This window comes from Cyprinus carpio, chromosome B9, assembly GCF_018340385.1.
Source record: "Cyprinus carpio isolate SPL01 chromosome B9, ASM1834038v1, whole genome shotgun sequence".
NCBI classification, from domain to species: Eukaryota; Metazoa; Chordata; class Actinopteri; order Cypriniformes; family Cyprinidae; genus Cyprinus; species Cyprinus carpio.
The window spans coordinates 20,229,719-20,248,114 of NC_056605.1; the positions used below are offsets into that span (position 1 = coordinate 20,229,719).

Below are 18,396 nucleotides of genomic sequence, written 5' to 3' on the forward strand. Positions count from 1 at the left end.
GAGGAAGCAGGTGATAAAATAGAATCACGGTGCACTTTAAACTAAGAAAGAGACTTGTTGACTGAAGTTGTTGTCTCGAGGTCAGCCCTCGCTCAGCCCACTAACTTTCAAGAGCAGCCAGCATGTGTGAGATGCCCCTAGGGATTGCGTTCCACCTCCTTTGAAGCCCCCTATCTTAGCTTCACTGTTTTCTTTGCTGTCATGACTGCTGGCTTCCTACTTGGGCTGACCTTACGGCCCCGGCCTCGGCACATCAGAACACAGACTCGCAACACACCTTTCGGACATTAACTACAGAGGACTAGGAGGAACGAAAGGCCATGATCCGGTCCTCAAGACACGTATGTTAGATATCGCGCAAAGGCGTGTAAACAAACACGCTAACAAAAACCATTGGCCTATGGTGTGTGTGACTCAAGATAACTCGACATTTTAAAATGCAATTTGTTGCGATGTCCACAGTGGGGTATGTTCTTGGTGGATGGCCAAGAGTAACATACTTTGCAATTACAAAGTGTAACAGACTAATAAATAGAGGCCCAGCTGACATAACATGAGGTCAAAGATGAAAGTCAAGATAGTGGATATGTTCCATATGTCTTGAGACTACAGTTACACGTGACAAACTCATTTGAGCTGGTTAAGAATCCACAGTCTTGACTTTAAAAGACTATAATGTGGCCAGAATGGAAGCACTGTGTGCATCTACAGCATCAGTATGCATTCATAAAGAACAAAAGTGAAAAATAATAAGATTAATTACTTTATTTAGTTGTGTAGAGACCGTACAAAGACTTGTGTAGCATGCAGTTATCAAAAACAGTGTTATCCAACAGTTCTTTGCCGCAGTTCCAGTTTGCGTTTTAGCATGTTGTAGTTTTCCTTGGTCCCTGGAGCGCTGGGATCCAGTCGAAGAGACAGTTCATAGTGCCGCTTTGCCAAGTCTAGTTTTCCCCAACGGTGATAAAGAACAGCTGCAAGAGCACAAAAAAAGACTCGTCACTTAAATCAAGGGACTGTACAGTAACTCAGCACTGGTCCCCAGTGAATGGGAGAAGAATCATAGCCACTTCGCTTTGTTTATTGATTCAGTCGCATTGATTTATGCCTGTATCATGTAACATTGCAGGAGTCAAAACTTGCACAACTGTTTTCTGTGACAATACTGAAGTGCCAGCGGGATTCTGGGAGACTTACCAAGATTACCATGGCAACTGGCAACGTTTGGGTTGATCTTCAGAGCGTTAAGAAAGAATCCTTCTGACTCCTGAGAGAAAAAGGAACATTGGTTATTATAAAGTTCCTGCTGTATCAAACAAATAGTTTGAGTAACATTTTCACAGAAAAGGCAGCACTACATGGAAAAAAAAAAGTTTGTGTTAACCTTGTACTTTTCCTGTTTCCCAAGGACATTGGCGAGGGAGAACATGATGGTGTGATCTTTTGGCAATATCTTTAATGCTTCCTTTCCAATCAGCTCAGCCTGAGCCAGATTGCCTGTAATGAAATATAACATGAACTGTTACCTTGCTAAGACACAAAATATTACTGTTGCTCATTAAGTTATGAATGATAACTCAAACTGCTGGGCTTTTACTTTTTAAAAGAATTTAGACACTGATTCTTGGCTTGTGATAAAATAGGTTTTAAAAAAAAAAAAAACAGAACTGGCTCTATGTATGTCTGCTGCCTATATTTTTCTATAGAAATCTTAGTACTACACAAGCCTCAGGTGTAGTATTTTCCCATAGCAAACTCTTTCTGTGTAATAACTTTCAAACACAATCAATTAGACTATATTATAGTATAGAATATCATATATGTTAACAGTAGTAAATTTACAATTTTAGTATATTATATTAAGACATAATTAACACTTCTTATTAACATATTCCATAAACTTTAATATTAATATTGCTTTGTCCTATAGAAAGGCACTTCCTCAAGGTTTTATTTTCTCACAATTTCCATACACTGCACTGCACTGGAAGTTGAGATGGCCAATAAGGCTAATGCAGAAGCGTTCGTGCATAAAGTCTATTACATTGAAAGAGGAACCCAAGCGATATCTAAGCACCAGAATATCATAGTGACTTGGGGGTGGAGTCTTCTGACTTAAGCCTGCAAGTAACCACCAAGCATCCACTCAGAATATCCTAACAAACACCAAGCACCCACCGAGAACCCCAGCAATGTGCTAAACTCACACAGAACACCTTAGCAGCTCCATAAAACAAATGTAAAAAGAACATTTCATAAACATTCAGTACCAGACTCTTAGAGCTAGGTCTCTTGCACAGAAGAAGCGTGTTTGTTGTGTGCCAGACCCCTTCCATCATTAAAACTAGCCAATTATAAAACAACAACTAAAAAACCTACATAGAACTGTGAAGGAGCAAACTGTTTACATTTTTATTAATAGTTCTAAATGTCACAAAAGGACAACAGTATAGTTGTCTTTCTGTGATTTCTGTTGACTGCGCAGAGCGGATTGCTCTGGTGTGTCAGCAGCCTCCAGAAGAGAGTTTTTCAACTCCACACATGGCTGATTCTTTTAGTTTCCTAATTAGAGGGCAACACAAGGGCTACTGACTTATTGATCTGGATGTCAAAACTCCCTCTGACCACAGACTCAGATAGATCTTCTCTCACCGGCTGGCCCTTAACAAATTCATGAGCTGCTGAGGATTCTTCCTCACCGTTGAAACCTAAACATGACTCATGTTTTATGTTTGCACACTTTCTTGTGTGTTTTCGGTTTAATATTATAGGGAAAGAACAACAACAGTAGAAAGCATCTCCAATTCGCTTTTTGCAATCATTTACTTATTTTTGGGAGGGGTTTTGGGATCAAGTGAGGCTGGAAAATGCAGAGGAAGATGATGCTGGTGCCAGAGTCTTTTTGTTTTTTGGCAAAGAAAATGGACCGTGCCAAGACTCTCCAGGGAGGGCCAACCTGCCTGGGAGACGCGTTTGAATAAACGGCTTCTGTCAGGGAATCGCGCCATTCTCCACACGGCAGGGAAGAGTGGCTTTAAAACAACACACAAGACTTTTAATACATAAATTTCAAGCATTGCTGATTCTTGCTCTTCCGGTCTAATCATGTTGGGTTCTTATGCAGGCATTTCCCGGAAAGGACATTCTCTATTAATCTTGTAACATCTCATCAGAATGGAAACTTTTGAAAAAATGTGTCTCATCATCATCATAAAAACACAAGCTACAAATAAATGCATAACAGTATGGTTTACTGACCTAAATATGTTTAACCAAAGTTTAAAAAAATCTATTTTATAGGGGTGGGCAAGAAAAATTTGCAATAAATGTTTGCAGTATATGTGCAATAAGTTTGCCAGTGATACAAATCAAGAAACATTGTAAATAACAGTGATTTTAGTGTATTTCTTAATTATTAATTCCGAAAATTTTTCCAAAGGCAGACATTCATGACTCACAAAATATAGAAAACACTAAATCTATGGTTCATTTGCATCACCCAAAAATGTTCACAAATGTTCCAAAAATGTTTTGTGACATTTTTCATATATAAACATATTTTAAAACCGTTTTTTTTATGTCATATCACCAAGTCTGATATACTTTCTGAACAATATTGTAGTAAGTTATCCATCCCTGTAGGGTTTCTGATGAGATAAGGGGGTGAAGATGGGGTGCAGGAGTTAATTGTTGTAAAGGGTGAACTAATTATGCAGCATGGCCCCATGTGGCAACGTGCACCTGACGCTCAGCATCTGCAGAATGGAAGTTCACACCTCTCTCTTCCTCTATCTCACACACAGCTATGAGCCACGGCTATACTTGGGACACCAGATGAAAACGACAAGGCGGGAAGATTTGGGAGGAGGCCAAGATCATCTGTTTACCCCCAAGGGCAGGGTCAAGGTCACGTTTAATGAGAACACTCACTCAGTTTAAGCATACATGACTGCCCCTGTCTTAACGTAACAATACAGATCTATACTGCATTGCTAAACTGTGATATATGCAAAAGATAACACAGTCAGCACATTATATTGCTTATTATACCATTTAAAAGCAGATGAACATGAAATATTGAATTCAGTTGAAATTATTTTTTATTATATGTTGAGCAAGATAATACGTTGCTATGTAGGCACAGGGAGCCTAGGACAATGGCTAATTATAAAGTTTAGTGGTCATTATATGAATAATTGACTGTGCAATACAGCAACTAGCCAATCAGGTTCAAGTATTTCAGAGGACATCTAAGAGAAGTATATTAGCTGTAAGTATACTAATTTTACACTATTTGTGACAGTATGCACTAGCCTTTTAATAATAAAATCAAACTTTCCGTTTACACCTTACCAGTGTTGTCCAACAATATGACCATGTTGTTCCACGCCAGGCTGTGGTCAGGCTTTAGCATGGTGGCGTTCCTCCAGGCGTTCAGCGCGTCAATGCTGCGGTTCAGGTCTGCATACTGGAGATAAAACAAACAAGCACCAATCATAAACAATGGGCCAGTGTGCGTCAAGGAAAAAGATTCTCCAAAAACAAAACAATTCTCATGCCTTACAATTCCATTTTTTAAATAATTTTATTATTTTAAATATGAGAAGAAGGGCAGGGAAATTATGCAGATTCGAATTTGCATTTTCTGCATAATCAACAAGGCTAAACATGTGGGAAGCAAGTGCATTAATCACTATGGCACATCTTTGATAAAAATGCTTCGATAATTCATGGAGTAAAGAAATTAAACCTTCATTAACACAAAAATAGCTTGTCAATACACATCATAATGGGCCATATTTAGAGTGGAATAGACAATTTCTTGCCATAATTAATAATAAATTGCACCATGTTGGTTTGTACTCACACAGGAAGGATGAACAATCGCTCAAAACCAAAACCACCCAAGACTTATTAAAAATCCACGCTGTAATACTACTGAAATTGATGTTTAGAATATGGGGAAATGTAATAAGTAGGAAAACATGCTTTAAATGTATTGAATGCTTTATGAAAATTACAGAGAAAACACAGCGCTTACCAGACGTCCCAAGTTGTAATAACAGTCTGGGTATTTTTTCCTGAATCGAATTGCATTCCAATAGCTCTGTTCAGCCTTGTCAAACTTTTTCAGACTGTTCTGCACAATACCCAAATTCATCCAAGCTGCAGCAAAATCAGGCCTAATCCAGTCGAAAAAAAAAAAAAACAGCAGATTTGAATAAAGGTTACACAACTACACAATAAATTTGAACTAAAAATCTTCACTCACTGGATATTAACCGCAGCTGACAGCAGCACTTCAGCTTCCTTTAACTCGTTTCTTTCCTTTAATATGTTGCCAAGATTGTTCATGGCATGAACATACTTGGGGTGTAATCTGGAACACATGTAGACAAAAAATGAACCCTAACTTATATTTCACATTATAGACAATAGATCACACTGCTTAAAGTGCTGAAAGACAGAAGAACTGCCAAACTGAATATGACAGAATCATAATTTTTTTTTTTTTTACCTCACTGCCTCCCTGTAGTACTTGACTGCAGCACTCTGGTTGCCTCTGTCAGCAAGGTTTTTGCCAACGTTATAATGCACCTGTGCAAGGAAGGAGAAAGTTAGAGAGCTCATCAAGCTAATGAAGTCACTGGTGTGCAAAACTGGACTGAATACAATTGAGAACAAATATTTTATTTGCTTTTCTCTTGTTATTTTTTTTATTTTTTTATTTAGTCATTTAGCTGAGGCTTCAAATCAAAACTGACTCAAAGTACACTTATTACATGTTCAGTTCCTCTGAAGAATCCTGATGTTAGGAGTCTTGCTCAAGGCATTTTGTGTGTTGATGGGTAAGCTGAAGTTACTGAAATGGATTTCACGAATGGAGTGGAGTTAAATTGCAGCATGACGGGGGGAGGTGCGCGGTCTCACCTTGGCGTTGAGCGGGCAGACAGACAGGGCGCTGGCGAAGAGACTCTGTTCAGACCTCCACTGTTGACTGCGCTGTGCAGAGCGAGCCACGTTCACACACAGCAGCGTCAACGTGGCCGCTCTCAGCAGCCTCTGCGGTCATCCCACAGACACGAGACGTGAACACAAACTCAACGGAACATTAGTTACAGTGAATTATGGTCTGATGGTGAATATTAGGAGGTGATAAGTGGGAAATTGGTGTAGAACAGGTCACATACCTTGTGTTTCTTCCAATGGCAGCTACAGAAGCCCACGGCGTAGGCCAGAATGAGGCAGTAGCCCGCTGAGGAGAGGTACAGCACCCGCTCGGCTATCACAAAACCCACCCTGAAGAACAGATTACTGGCTGGCAGGAATGGAATCACCAGCAGTACAAGGCCAAATGTCAGAGTCCTAAAAACACAGAGAAAATATTATACCATACACATTTTTTTTTAAGAAATGTATACTTTTATTAAGAAGGGACACATTAAATTGATCAAAAGTGACCATAAAGCCTTCAACATTGTTAAAGTTTATTTCAGATAACTGCTGTTCTTTTGAAGTTTCTATTCATGAATGAATCCTAAAAAGCTGTCATTTTTAACAAACATTTTAAGCAGCACAAGTGTTTTAAACAGGCATAATAATAATAAAAAAGGTTTCTTGAGCACCAAAACAGCATATTAGAGTGATTTCTGAAGGATCATGTGACAATGAAGATATTAGTACTGTAGTAATGGTTGCATATAAATTCAGTGTGTATATTGATATAAAATAGATAAAGAAAAAAGTGATATCAATATATGGTTGTATCACCACAGCTCAAAACTAGTGTAATAACTAGGAAATAGTTGCTGTTGAGTATAGTTGTCATTACTGTTCCACATAAGGAGAATCTCAAGAGTCTTTCTGTATTTTGTGTTTCAAGAGAAAAAGTAAATAAGATTTATTTCAATGGATTAATCATCATTAATCATCTAATCATATGGTAGAATTACATTATGGCAACTGTATACAAATAAATGCCTGAACAACAACCAGGCCTTTCATTTTCAAATCATCACACACATTTTTCCATATCTAGACAAAGCATGTTTTGTTTTGCTGTTCTTACCTTCTTTTATTGCTGTCCTGTGAGCACAGAGCTTGGTATACCAAGCCCATCAGACAGCACCACAGCAAAAGAGGCCAGAAAATCCTCCAATCAGTAGCTGATTTAATCAGAGGCACACAGCCCATTGACCAATCAAAACACAGCCACCAGGGACACAGCAGCAACCAGGCATTTAAGGAGTAGTAGTAATTATAGTTCACAATCTGAGAAAAGAGAGAAAAGAGCAGAGAAACATAGTATGTGAAAAATATGGCACAGTCTGTCTGGGGTAAAAATGACTACTAAAACTGTATACTTAAATATAATTTATTTCAGTTTTGACTAGGGTCGTCAGAATGCCATAATTTTGATTTTGTCAGTACCAGTGAAATTTCAGCTTCGAAGGGGCCATTCAAAAACCCAAACTGAAAGGACTGCTTACCCTTAAGATGACATTTTCAGCAAAGGATGCTGGGTTATCCACCTCAGTGAAAGATGGAGGCCCAGTTCCCATGATTCTCCACCTCGCGTATAAAAGAAAGGAACCACCAAGAAAGAGAAGAGCTAACCTCATAAACAAACCGCTCCTCACCAACCCACCAATCTGGGTGGAAAAAAGAAAGTATAAATCAATCCAAAGATTTTTGGTCCAAAAGGTGAAACCCTGTGAATAAGTCACTTACATCAGCTGATTTTCTCCTGGACAGCAGCTGGTGAGCGAGCTCAAAGATATTCAGATTACAGACCATGAGAATATCATAAGCAGCATTTACTCCCTTAACACACGGAAGAAAAGATCAAGATATTTTATGAATGACCAAAGCTCTTTATTGTAAAAATAAATAAAAAAATGCATATTACCTTATTTGACCTGCAACTCTCTTAAATGTATGCATATTTTCACTCACCAAAACCGTAATCCCTTGCTCCTTGCAGAGCATTGCCACAGCACAAAGAAGAATGCTGCCAAATATCCACAATACTGAGAACTTTTTATCACCACCTACAGAGAGAAATTCAAGAGCCTCTACATTAAACTGTATCCTTGATGCAACGCAAGAAATTCAATGAGATCCTAACATGCAGTGTCTGTAAAGAATTAATTCATTACAAACTTGCAATGAGTCCTCAAGCAAGATAAGATTTTAAGCTTCAAGTACCAAACAAAGCAACCATAAAAGTATCCTTAAAGAAGTCCATGAATGAATCATGAACTAATCATTATGATCTTTTCAAGGAATTGGTGGATCCACTTCACAAAAATGTATAAAAGCTGTAAATGATTTTAAATTTATATATAAATTCAAGTTTTGAAAAATTATTTTGAAACTAAATTTCACACAGTGCCATAATAACTGTATCAGAGTTTAGTGCATGAGTTTATCAACTGACCTTGAAACGCTTTGCAGTAAACCAGAAAAGAGAGCTGAAAAAAGAGGGCACACAACAAATCTGCTCTGCCAACAATGCCAGCCACCTACAAGACAGAGAGCCAACAGAGGAGATTATTCACAAGATCAACTCCAAATAAATACTTTTAGAGAGCTAAAGGACACTCTCTCATCAAGCAGCTTCCATCTTCAAGCAGGTCACGACCGTGAAATCCATCCCAAGGGCAATCGTTTTTAACAGCAGCTACACATTTTACACCTAAACAATTTAAATCCTGCTTGGACATTAAAGGCAAAAAACGGGCAGCATAAAAACATCCTTCGCCGCCCTTTCGTCTGTGAAATTGCCTGTATTTCTGGCAGTGCCAAATTAACAATGAAGGCAGGAGGCAGCACTCATTACAGAACTGCAGTCGGCCCTGGCTGGAGTCCTGGGGCCACCTTCTTTGATTCATCCCGTAGGCCCAAGTCAGTGGTCTCTCTGAACCTCACCCCCTCCAGGTCCAGGGCCGGTCTTTCTGAACCTGATTAAAGAGTAGATACTGAAGCATCGGCAGACTCTACCATGCTCGGACGCATCCGTGGCAGGGCAGAGCATGCGTTCGGTAGCTGTTAATAGCCATGGCTGACTGTAGAGCCCACCTATGCGATGCACACCAGCTGCGTGAAGCTTTCTTCTCCGCGCCCCTTAAAATATATATCACACAAAACAAAAAAAAACATTGATATAAAAAACATTATACTCAGATATTTTACACCGCAGAAAAAACATCCTGAATCACGTCTTCCCACTCTACTTACACTTTCCGTGTGAACTGGATGTGAGGCAAAGAAGAGCGCAGCAAGGAAGGAAGCTTTTGGAGAAAGACTGAGTTTCGCCCATCTTCCGTCGTGAACCAGGCCGCCAATTAATATTGCAAACACATCGATCATTAACACAGAAATAACACAGTGGAGGGCAACGTTGAGCATGTGAAAGCCAATCGGATGCAGTCCACCAGCCAAGAGGTAGTTGATCCTGCGAAAATAAGTAACAGCCATAAATCGCAATGATTAAAACTAACTTTTGACTTGTGCAACGATCACAAATGTTTTGTATATTTCTGAAACATAAAACAGCAGAGATACGATGGCATACAGACATCGCAGCATTATAGAGCAACTTTATGGTTGAGGAGGTATAACGGGCCATTACTGATGCAAAACGATGTCATTCTCATTAGCAGCACACAGGACATGAATTATGCCCCCTGTATAGATTCCTCACAGTTGCAGTCAAATGCCAAAGACAATTCTAAAACGAGTTTGAAAAAAGCCAATATATGCATCTAATTTTAATGTCAATTATTGTGGCATTCGGTGAGGAAGCACTCGGGGGACCTCTTTTGATTTCCCACTGAGAATAAAATTACAAGTCCACACATCTAATACATGCAAAGAGGTTTGACAATATTCACTATAAGCACGTTGGACTATTACCTTGTGTTAATCATCAGTCACACAGTAGTAATTGAAAGACTCTTTTGTCTTTGTGGTGAACATACCTGAAGGTCAGGACGGTCAGCGGCCGGTAGGATTTGTGACTGGAGTTGCTACTTAAGTTACTTCCCCAGAAGTCATTTTTCCAGATGTTACTCAGTGGAGTGTCAGGATTCAAATCCTACGAAATGAGAGAGAGAGTAAATCTGTTAAGACAATGTATAAATACTGTGAAAAGAAGGAGCAAATATCATGTACTATTAAAGTAGTGACATGATTTGTATGTTGAAATCACAACTGACCATTACAACAATATATATGTTTAAATGGACAGTTTACCTGAAAAGGAAATTCAATCATCATTTACTCAAACAGAATGTCAAAGCTGCTTTTTTCATACGATGAAACTGAATGGGGACCACGGCCACTCCTTGGTCCCCATCCATTGTCACTGTATGAAAAACTAAATTTACCTGTCTTTGAAATCAATGTCAGAATTGAGATTTTTAGGTAAACTATTTCTTTCATAATAAACATCTAAACAAATAAATAACCAAGATTGAGGGTGATACCTTGTTATTGATGATGGCTTCTGAATCATCAAAGACAAAGTCCCCATCATAGCTGTTTATGAAACAGACCAGGGCAACAAAGGCAGTGACCAGCCGGGATTGCAAGGGTCCCAGTTTTGGCAGGGGGATGTGATGATCCCAGTAAAGCTCAGATAGCACCATATTTCATGTGGTTTCTGTTCATTCTGACCCACCACTGTGTTGCAGAACAAAGAAAGCAGGTGGAAGGTTAAAATAGCAAACTAACACTCCAAAAATAAGACTTTAAAAATAAGAAGCAAACATCTTGTGAGAAAGGCGCATGGACTGCAACATACCTAACGTAACTGTATGCACTACAGAGATCTGTTAGAAAAGGCGGTGTGACATCTCAGCACAGTTGCATGCTTTGCTGCATGGCTGTACACACAGATGCATGCAATGCATAGAAACCGGCTGTTAAAGCAAGCAAATGATACGAAACCATTCACGCTTTCTGCGTTGTCTACTCATATATTTTGCTGGTGCGAGAATGACGATCGTCAAAACATGATTCACAAATAATAATAGTATAAACGTGCACTGACGTCAATAACTGTCTGCCCGTCGACGAGAAAGATTTACAATCTGTTGAAGACGAGCAATACAAGCTTTAAATCACCGGTGTCAAATAAATACGTTGCGGATATCGCTAAACCACACGAATGTGAAAATAAAGGCTAAAGGATGGCTGATCCCTGTATGAGCCTCTTGCCTGTACTTCCTGCTAGTGCGCGGAGAAGAATAGACCGACGTGTGCCGTCACGTGACCTGAGCTAGCCGACTGGACATAATGTGAGGACTCGCACAAACAAATAAAAATACAGCATAGTTCATGGCTAAATGACAGGAAATGTCAAGCGGTGAATCAGAGCGATATTGTATGCTTCATCTAAAAAAAAAAAAAAAAAATCCGAGTTACTGTACAATGATAAATACATAATGTAAATGCTTATTATATGGTAACTTTATAAACATATGAGCCCAAGACAACAGTCAAAAGTGATATGGTGTGTCAGCATGTGTTCCAACAATCCAAACTGAAGGATAAGAGTTGAGAAATGAATGTCAGTGCACCCTTAATTTCACTGTCCAACAAACAAGCATTGAAAATAATGAAAAGATAAACAGTTTGAAACAGCAGCAGTAAGTAAACAAACTACATGCATTCACAGAGGTGTCACTATAAAGACTAGTAGGCTACTATTGGGACGATTAAAGAAATAGGTCACCCAGAAATTTAATTTAGCTGAAAATGTACTTACCCTTGCTATCCAAGATGTAGTTTGTTTCTTCAGTTCATCGTAACAGATTTGAAGAAATTTAGCATCATCTAAGCATCACTTGCTCATCACTGGATCCTGGTGCCATAAGAATCAGAGTCAATTATCGTGAAGTGAAAAGCTGCATGTTTGTGAGAAACTAATCCATCATTAACATATTTCTTTAGAATTTCGTTTAGATCTAGTTTAGATCTGATATGTGCACATTTCTCTCCTGATTCAGATGAGACAGTTTTTTCACTGTAGAAAGCAACATTATGGATAGAAGACTCATATTTTAGCTGGAAGCAATGGTTTAAATTTAAAACCCTCTTGGAATTGTTTATTACATACACACTGCTTGTCACTTTACAAGACCTTAATTGATAGATTGGAGTCATGTGGATTTCTTGTAGATTGCTGTGATGTTTTATCAGCGGTTTGGACTCTCATTTTGACGGCACCCATTCACTGCAGATGATCCTTTAGTGAGCAAAAGATGTAATGCTGCATTTCTCCAAATCTGATGAAAAACAAATTCTTCTATGTCCTGCGTGGCCTGAAGGTGAGTACATTTTCAGCAAATTTTCATTTTGGGGTGAACTATTACTTTTTAAAAACCATATACAATATAATACAACCGTATGAGTCATACACCCACTAATTTTGGCTCCCTTGGTAAATATGAGCAAAGGAGGCTGTGAAAATAAATCCGCATCATTTATCTTTTTGATCTTTCATTCAAAAAATTAATACAATTCTAAACTTTCATCGAAGTAAAACAATTGAAAGTGGGGGTAACTCACATTATGAAATAAATGTTTTTCTCTGACAAAGAGCGTACACCACCTGCGCACTGCTCAGATTTGCCAAAATGGCGCTACGCTGATTTAGAGAGAAACAGAGGAGAGGAATTGTCGAATAAAGTTGTTATTTTTGTTTTCTTCATGTACAAAAAGTATTCTCGTCGCTTCATAATGTTACGGTTGAATCACTGATGGCAGATGGACTATTCTGACGATGCTTTTCATACTTTCCTGGACCTTGACACTGTTATTTATTTGGCAGTCAATGGGACAGTCACAAGCCTACCGGTTTTCATCCAAAATATCTTAAATTGTGTTCTGAAGACGAACGAAGCTTTAATAAGTTTGGAACGTCATGGGTGTAAGTGATTAATGACAAAATTTCCATTTTGCGGTGGAGTAACTCTTTAAGTTAAGTCTGTAAAACCTAAAATGTTTTTACCATATTTTTAACAGTGAAGTTCTGGGAGCCACAGCTGCTGGTATTTTACCGTAAATGTCACAGATTTTTTTTACAGTGTAGGCTTATCTAGAGTCACCTGCCATTTTATCATATCCACCCTATTGTTATTGATCCCCCTGTTGTGTTTACCTCAGAAAATACACCCTGAATACACAAACTCTGTCATAATGATGATTGTCCGACTTCTCTTGAACCGCTGACACAACACAACTCACACAGCAACACAAATAGCACTGCGGCCAGTCCTCCACCAGTCCCCATCTCATGAGGGATGACATCACAGAGATTAGCTGTAGCTGTCTGATTCCTGGTACAAACATTTCAAACACAAACACTCGCACCAGTGGCAGAGCTTTGCACTATCAATAGGGGCTTTGAGCGTGCAGTGAAACCCTTCCCTTGTTCCCCTATGGTGTGATGATACATTGTAAGAGCCGTGAATGGAACTGTCCAGTCATATTGCTGTCATAATTCAAAGAGGGTAACAGTGCTGAAACTCCTCAAGTTAACAGAAATCAGTTATCTGAGTTACCACAGAGAGTTTAGAAGCAGAGTAGTTGCAACCTGTTGCAATCTCCTGTCTCTTAGGAGAGTCAGGAGAAGCGTTCTTCCTCCACGGGCTTCAAAATGAGGTAAGAACTCTCTATATTTTCTTAGTTTGCCTTCCTGCTGTTCCAAGCTCCAATCTTTTCCCCTCTTCCAGCTTTGTAATTCACTTTAATGAAAGAATGTGCAGTTATAGTGGTGATTGATTTAGTCTGATGCAGAATATTTGCACAATAATGTGCTCTATTACCTGCTTAATGAATTGCCTCTGTCCCGTTTGTACTGTCATAGAATGAAGACTCACATCCTGTCTAATTACACCACAAACTAATAACCTTATTTAACATTGCAGTTGTCACACACATATGATTATCATGAACAATTTGCGGCCTAAATAAATGTATGAATTTGGATCCCCCACAGATCCAATCTAATCCAGTAAACTCGTTGTCATGTGTGTTTCTCATATCAAGAGCATTGCGTATACTTTACAGTAACTTTGTTATATTACCTGAATGACCGCAGTGATACACAGTTGGGTGCAAAGCAAAAAATATTGTCTTTTAATTTTTAACATTTTGAACAGACAATAACAAAGTATCTTTCTCTGTTGATCTCAGACTGAATAATTGTTGATTAAAATTAATTCAGCTGTTGTTATTGAGAAATTTATCAAGCTAGACTAAATATTTTTTTAAGCAGAGAGCAATACCATGTCAGTATTTAATAGATGTATAAAAATTAACAATATAGCTAAAGACCAACAATGTTTGTGGAGCATTTTAAAAATATAGGTGTCTAAAATTTTCTTTCCTTACAACATTACAAAATATATTAGAAGGACATTATTAACCACAGTTTTAAAAAGTTGCATTCAATTAATACACACACACACATTTATATATATATACATATTTATATATAGTTGAGTGATGTGAGTGAAGTGACGTGTGGCCAAGTATGGTGTCCCATACTCGGAATTTGTGCTCTGCATTTAACCCATCTAAGTGCACACACACACACACACACACAGTAGTGAACACACACCCGGAGCAGTGGGCAGCCAATGCTGCTGCGCCTGGGTAGCAGTTGGGGGTTGGGTGTCATGCTCAAGGGTCTCACCTCAAGGGTCTTGAGCTCATAAGACTGGTGTCAAGATAAATGTATTGACTTGTCTGTACTACCTGTCCTAGGTAAAGGAGTTACACCTCTGCCCTTTGCCCACGTTTATCTTGCCAATGTTAATATCTTTCTGGGAGAGGAAATCACATGTGTGTTTGACTCCGCCCCCTCCTTGCAGCCATTGGCCCCTTGCCATGGCCATTAGGAAGATTCCCAGTCTTACTGGAGCAATGACAGGTGAAATGAAGCACAAAATAATCTCTGCGTTTCTTTTTTGCTTTCTCTCTCACTTTGACACAAATTGGAATTAAAAAAAAAAAAATGTTAATAAGTAAAATACTGAAACAGGCATAAAATAAAATAACTACAGTGTGTGTATATATAATTTTTTAATTTATTAATTCGATTTTTCTTAAAATGTTAAACAAAAGTAACAGATTTGTTGCAAAAAAAAAAAAAAGATTATTCCAATCATTTTAATGTACAATCTATTATTCAAATTAGTGTAGACAATATTTTCTGTTAACTGTGCTTGAGCGTACGCTCACACCGGTATGATCAGTCTTGGCTGGTCCCTGAAGCCTACGATCACACTGGTATGATTAGAACGTTCAGTGCGTCACGTCATCAACTGCTGCATTCAAATCTGCTTCCTCGCTTTTACTGAGGTTTTTACCTTTAACTTAGTTTAGGTTTCAGACATTTAAATACACATAAGTACTAGCAAAACCATACATTTATAGTTTGTAAAATATGTGCTGATGTAAGCAGCAATAATCCTTACAAATATAATCTGATGACATATTAATATCATGTACAGATTAGTTTCATAAAGTGCTATTGTGGCTGCATTGTGTTACATGACAAGCATGACACGTCACCATGGAAACAATAAGGCTATACATTCTAAAATAATGGTCGCCTAAAAAAATCAACCCTGGGGGCTCAGCTAGGATATTTTAAACTCACATGTGAACGGGTTTAAAATAAATGAATGCACTTTCGTATAGCACAGCTGTTTTTAATAACAGGCATAAAGTTCATAAAATATGTTACTTGTATTATTTAGTTGCGGAAAAGGTTTGTGGCCCATGACATTGCGTGATATCCAGCCATTTCCTCACTTTCATGCCATTTGACCCTGACCTTTCCTTTCTTTTATCATTGCATGTACCGTCAGATTGCAAAAAAATCAATGTCTGTCACACTTTCTGGGATCACAAGACATTACATCTCCATGTTCTTTGATGACTTGTCTGTCACTTTGCATTTGGGCCATTGGCTCTGGAGCCGGTCAGGAGACAGGGGAGGAGCCCCTCATTAACAGATTTCCCCCTCATATAAATACCGAAGTGCTGCAACCAGCCAAGTGATATTAAATCCATATTTCATGCATTTCGCATATGGGGCAATTATCAGTGACCGGAAAAAATCTGAACATGAGGTATTTATGCATATAATTTAGCAGACAAAACACTGAAATGCAGCTAAATGATTTGAAGGGGTGTCTGCATTAAGTAAATGGTTATGGGAACAAATATTTATTGTGTTTAAATTAGCTTACCAACAGCAAAACTAATGACAAATACCGGTGTATAACTAATAAAATATTTCTTCTTCTTCTTCTTCTTCTTCTTCTTCTTCTTATTATTATTATTATTATTATTATTATTATTATTATTATTGTTATTATTATCACAAAAGCACTATACAATTCATACATTAGTCTTGTATTTGTATGCTGTGGTGAAATAATGTTAATTGTTTTTGTAGATGAAAGCCTTTAAGTGAAAATGTCTCTCAGGGGCCGTCAAGGGCCTCCTAAACTGGAGCGACTGGAGTCTGTCATGAGCCAGTTCTCTGGCAGCTTGGACCAAGATGACCTACAAGACGACCCAGAGGAGCTGGACTTAAGTGGCCATACTGACCTCTGTGGAGGTAACCTGCACAGTACTGTGTCCTCACTTTCATCAGTGACCTCACAGGACAGCTGACCTCACAGCATACTGCTGTAGTTGCTGTATGTCAGAAGGAAAGTGACTCAGACAGCTGTATATTGGACTTTGAGATGCTGGAGCAGTGCAGTGCAATAGAAACACACAGCTGATACTAAATACTGACTGCAACTCTTTTGTACAAGTTACCGCTAGAAAAAAAAAATTAAAAATTCCCTTAATTCATGGTAAATATAAATTGATCTAATAACTATAAATTAAAATTTGACCCCAAACAGCACCTACATGTAACTAAGTGAATTTAGGCTAAATACGCAATCCTATAACTTGAATTCCAGTGTTTATTAAATATTTATTGCTAGATAAATCCAAGTGTTGTATATACTGTATTTAAAGGTCACAGATTTTGGTAACAGTGTTGCAAAAATTGCAAACCTCATATAAAATAAATAGAAAATCCAGCTCATATAATATTTATTTTGACCTCCTGAGGTTGACGATCAATTTTTTTGTCCTGAATGTTAAGCTCCTCACTGACCATACTGTATGTTGAAAAAGATTTCAAGCTCTGTTTTGTACCCTGTTCACAGAAAGTGCAACTTATGCTCACTGCTAAAGCAGTATGTGTTCATTAATATTACCAGGAACAAACATGTTAATTTCAGCAGGTAAAAGCACGTACTTACTAAAATCATTATCTGATGCAGAGCAGATTTAGCTTTGAGAAACTCCAAAGCACACACACCATAACTATACACCTCCAGCTGGAGTCTTCAATCGCTATCCTGCTGACAATCAAATGGAGCCTCTCCATGACATTACTGCAAAACTTCAAAAGATGAAAAGCCAAACAAACTATTTCTAAAGTAGCTGTACTTTAGATTGCTAAGATGTTATCAGTCATTTTAAAATACAAGGCCAACATGAGTCTGAATGATTACCACACCATCAAGGTGTGTGTCAGTGTTTTCTCATTGATCTCCCTTGAGATATGATCACTAACATTTCTATATTATGATTGTTTTCAGAACCAAGGAACATATCCTTTCAAGCAATATACAGCTTTCTTCCATTCAAGTCCCTGGATGGTGTTATATTTCTTGAAGAAGTGCCAATCCAAGTACAAGTGACAGAGGTGGAGCGATTCACATCTACAAGGGTAATAAAAATGGGATCACAAATGAATCACTTAACACTTAAGATGCTCTAAAACAATTTTTAGAACTATAATGTTATTTTAATAACAGGATAATATGATAAAAACAATAGTATGAAGTATTTTAATGTTTTATGTATACATATGTAACATGTCTTATGATTAAATATGTATTCAAATATATTACATCAGTCTTGTTTCTTGAATTGATCCACTCAAAGGTGCTGAATCCCAACCTGTATACGATAGAGTTGAGCCATGGAGATTTCAAGTGGAAAATCAAGCGTCGTTTTAAGCACTTCCAGGCACTTCATCAGGAGCTGCTCAAATTCAGGGCCCTCTTAAAAATCCCCCTGCCAAGCCGAATGTAAGATGTGCTTTACTAATTTCATCTCTATATGCATACATTCTCTCACAAACACACCACAAGCCTTGAAAACACAATCCGCCCCATTGCTTTTTGTGCCGCTGAGTGTTTTCATTTTTCAGTTGGGTGTACTCAATTTGTCCCAGATGTATTCTTGTTAGCGCCCCTGAGACCTACAAAAAACCCTTTTCTTAGCCTCACTGCACTGTTA

The 18,396-nt window shown here is 38.2% G+C and overlaps 2 protein-coding genes across 19 annotated transcripts in view; one reads left to right on the forward strand and one right to left on the reverse strand.

Annotated features, from left to right (window-relative positions):
- LOC109063761 (phospholipase D1-like) overlaps positions 1-18,396 on the forward strand; it is a 145,244-nt gene that overhangs the window by 109,221 nt on the left and 17,627 nt on the right. For 13 of the 16 annotated variants that reach the window (XR_006155628.1, XM_042731413.1, XM_042731416.1 and 10 more), the window contains 3 exons: positions 16,481-16,645; positions 17,691-17,821; positions 18,040-18,185. Coding sequence is in view for 15 of the 16 variants with exons in the window: in XM_042731413.1 (XP_042587347.1) it covers positions 16,501-16,645; positions 17,691-17,821; positions 18,040-18,185 (422 nt within the window). In the remaining variant the exon portion in view is untranslated. Of the gene's footprint in view, positions 1-3,803; positions 3,907-13,020; positions 13,672-14,778; positions 14,945-16,480; positions 16,646-17,690; positions 17,822-18,039; positions 18,186-18,396 lie in introns of those variants that run through there. The other 3 variants (XM_042731412.1, XM_042731405.1, XM_042731409.1) reach the window with 3 other exon arrangements.
- Positions 751-11,696, reverse strand: LOC109063833 (protein O-mannosyl-transferase TMTC4-like). 3 transcript variants are annotated; one of them, XM_042731424.1, is made up of 18 exons: positions 11,057-11,686; positions 10,491-10,686; positions 9,984-10,099; positions 9,241-9,457; positions 8,441-8,525; positions 7,957-8,051; positions 7,732-7,824; positions 7,491-7,652; positions 7,070-7,272; positions 6,192-6,366; positions 5,932-6,063; positions 5,519-5,598; positions 5,273-5,380; positions 5,042-5,183; positions 4,354-4,468; positions 1,385-1,497; positions 1,198-1,267; positions 751-974 (listed from the first exon to the last, which is right to left on the reverse strand). In XM_042731424.1, exons 2-18 carry the CDS (start codon positions 10,650-10,652, stop codon positions 826-828), a joined length of 2,217 nt encoding a protein of 738 aa, XP_042587358.1. In that variant the 5' UTR covers positions 10,653-10,686; positions 11,057-11,686; the 3' UTR covers positions 751-825. The 3 variants fall into 3 exon arrangements, with proteins under 3 accessions (XP_042587358.1, XP_042587357.1, XP_042587359.1); XM_042731423.1 differs by having other exon boundaries at positions 10,808-11,684; XM_042731425.1 differs by lacking the exon at positions 5,932-6,063 and having other exon boundaries at positions 10,808-11,696.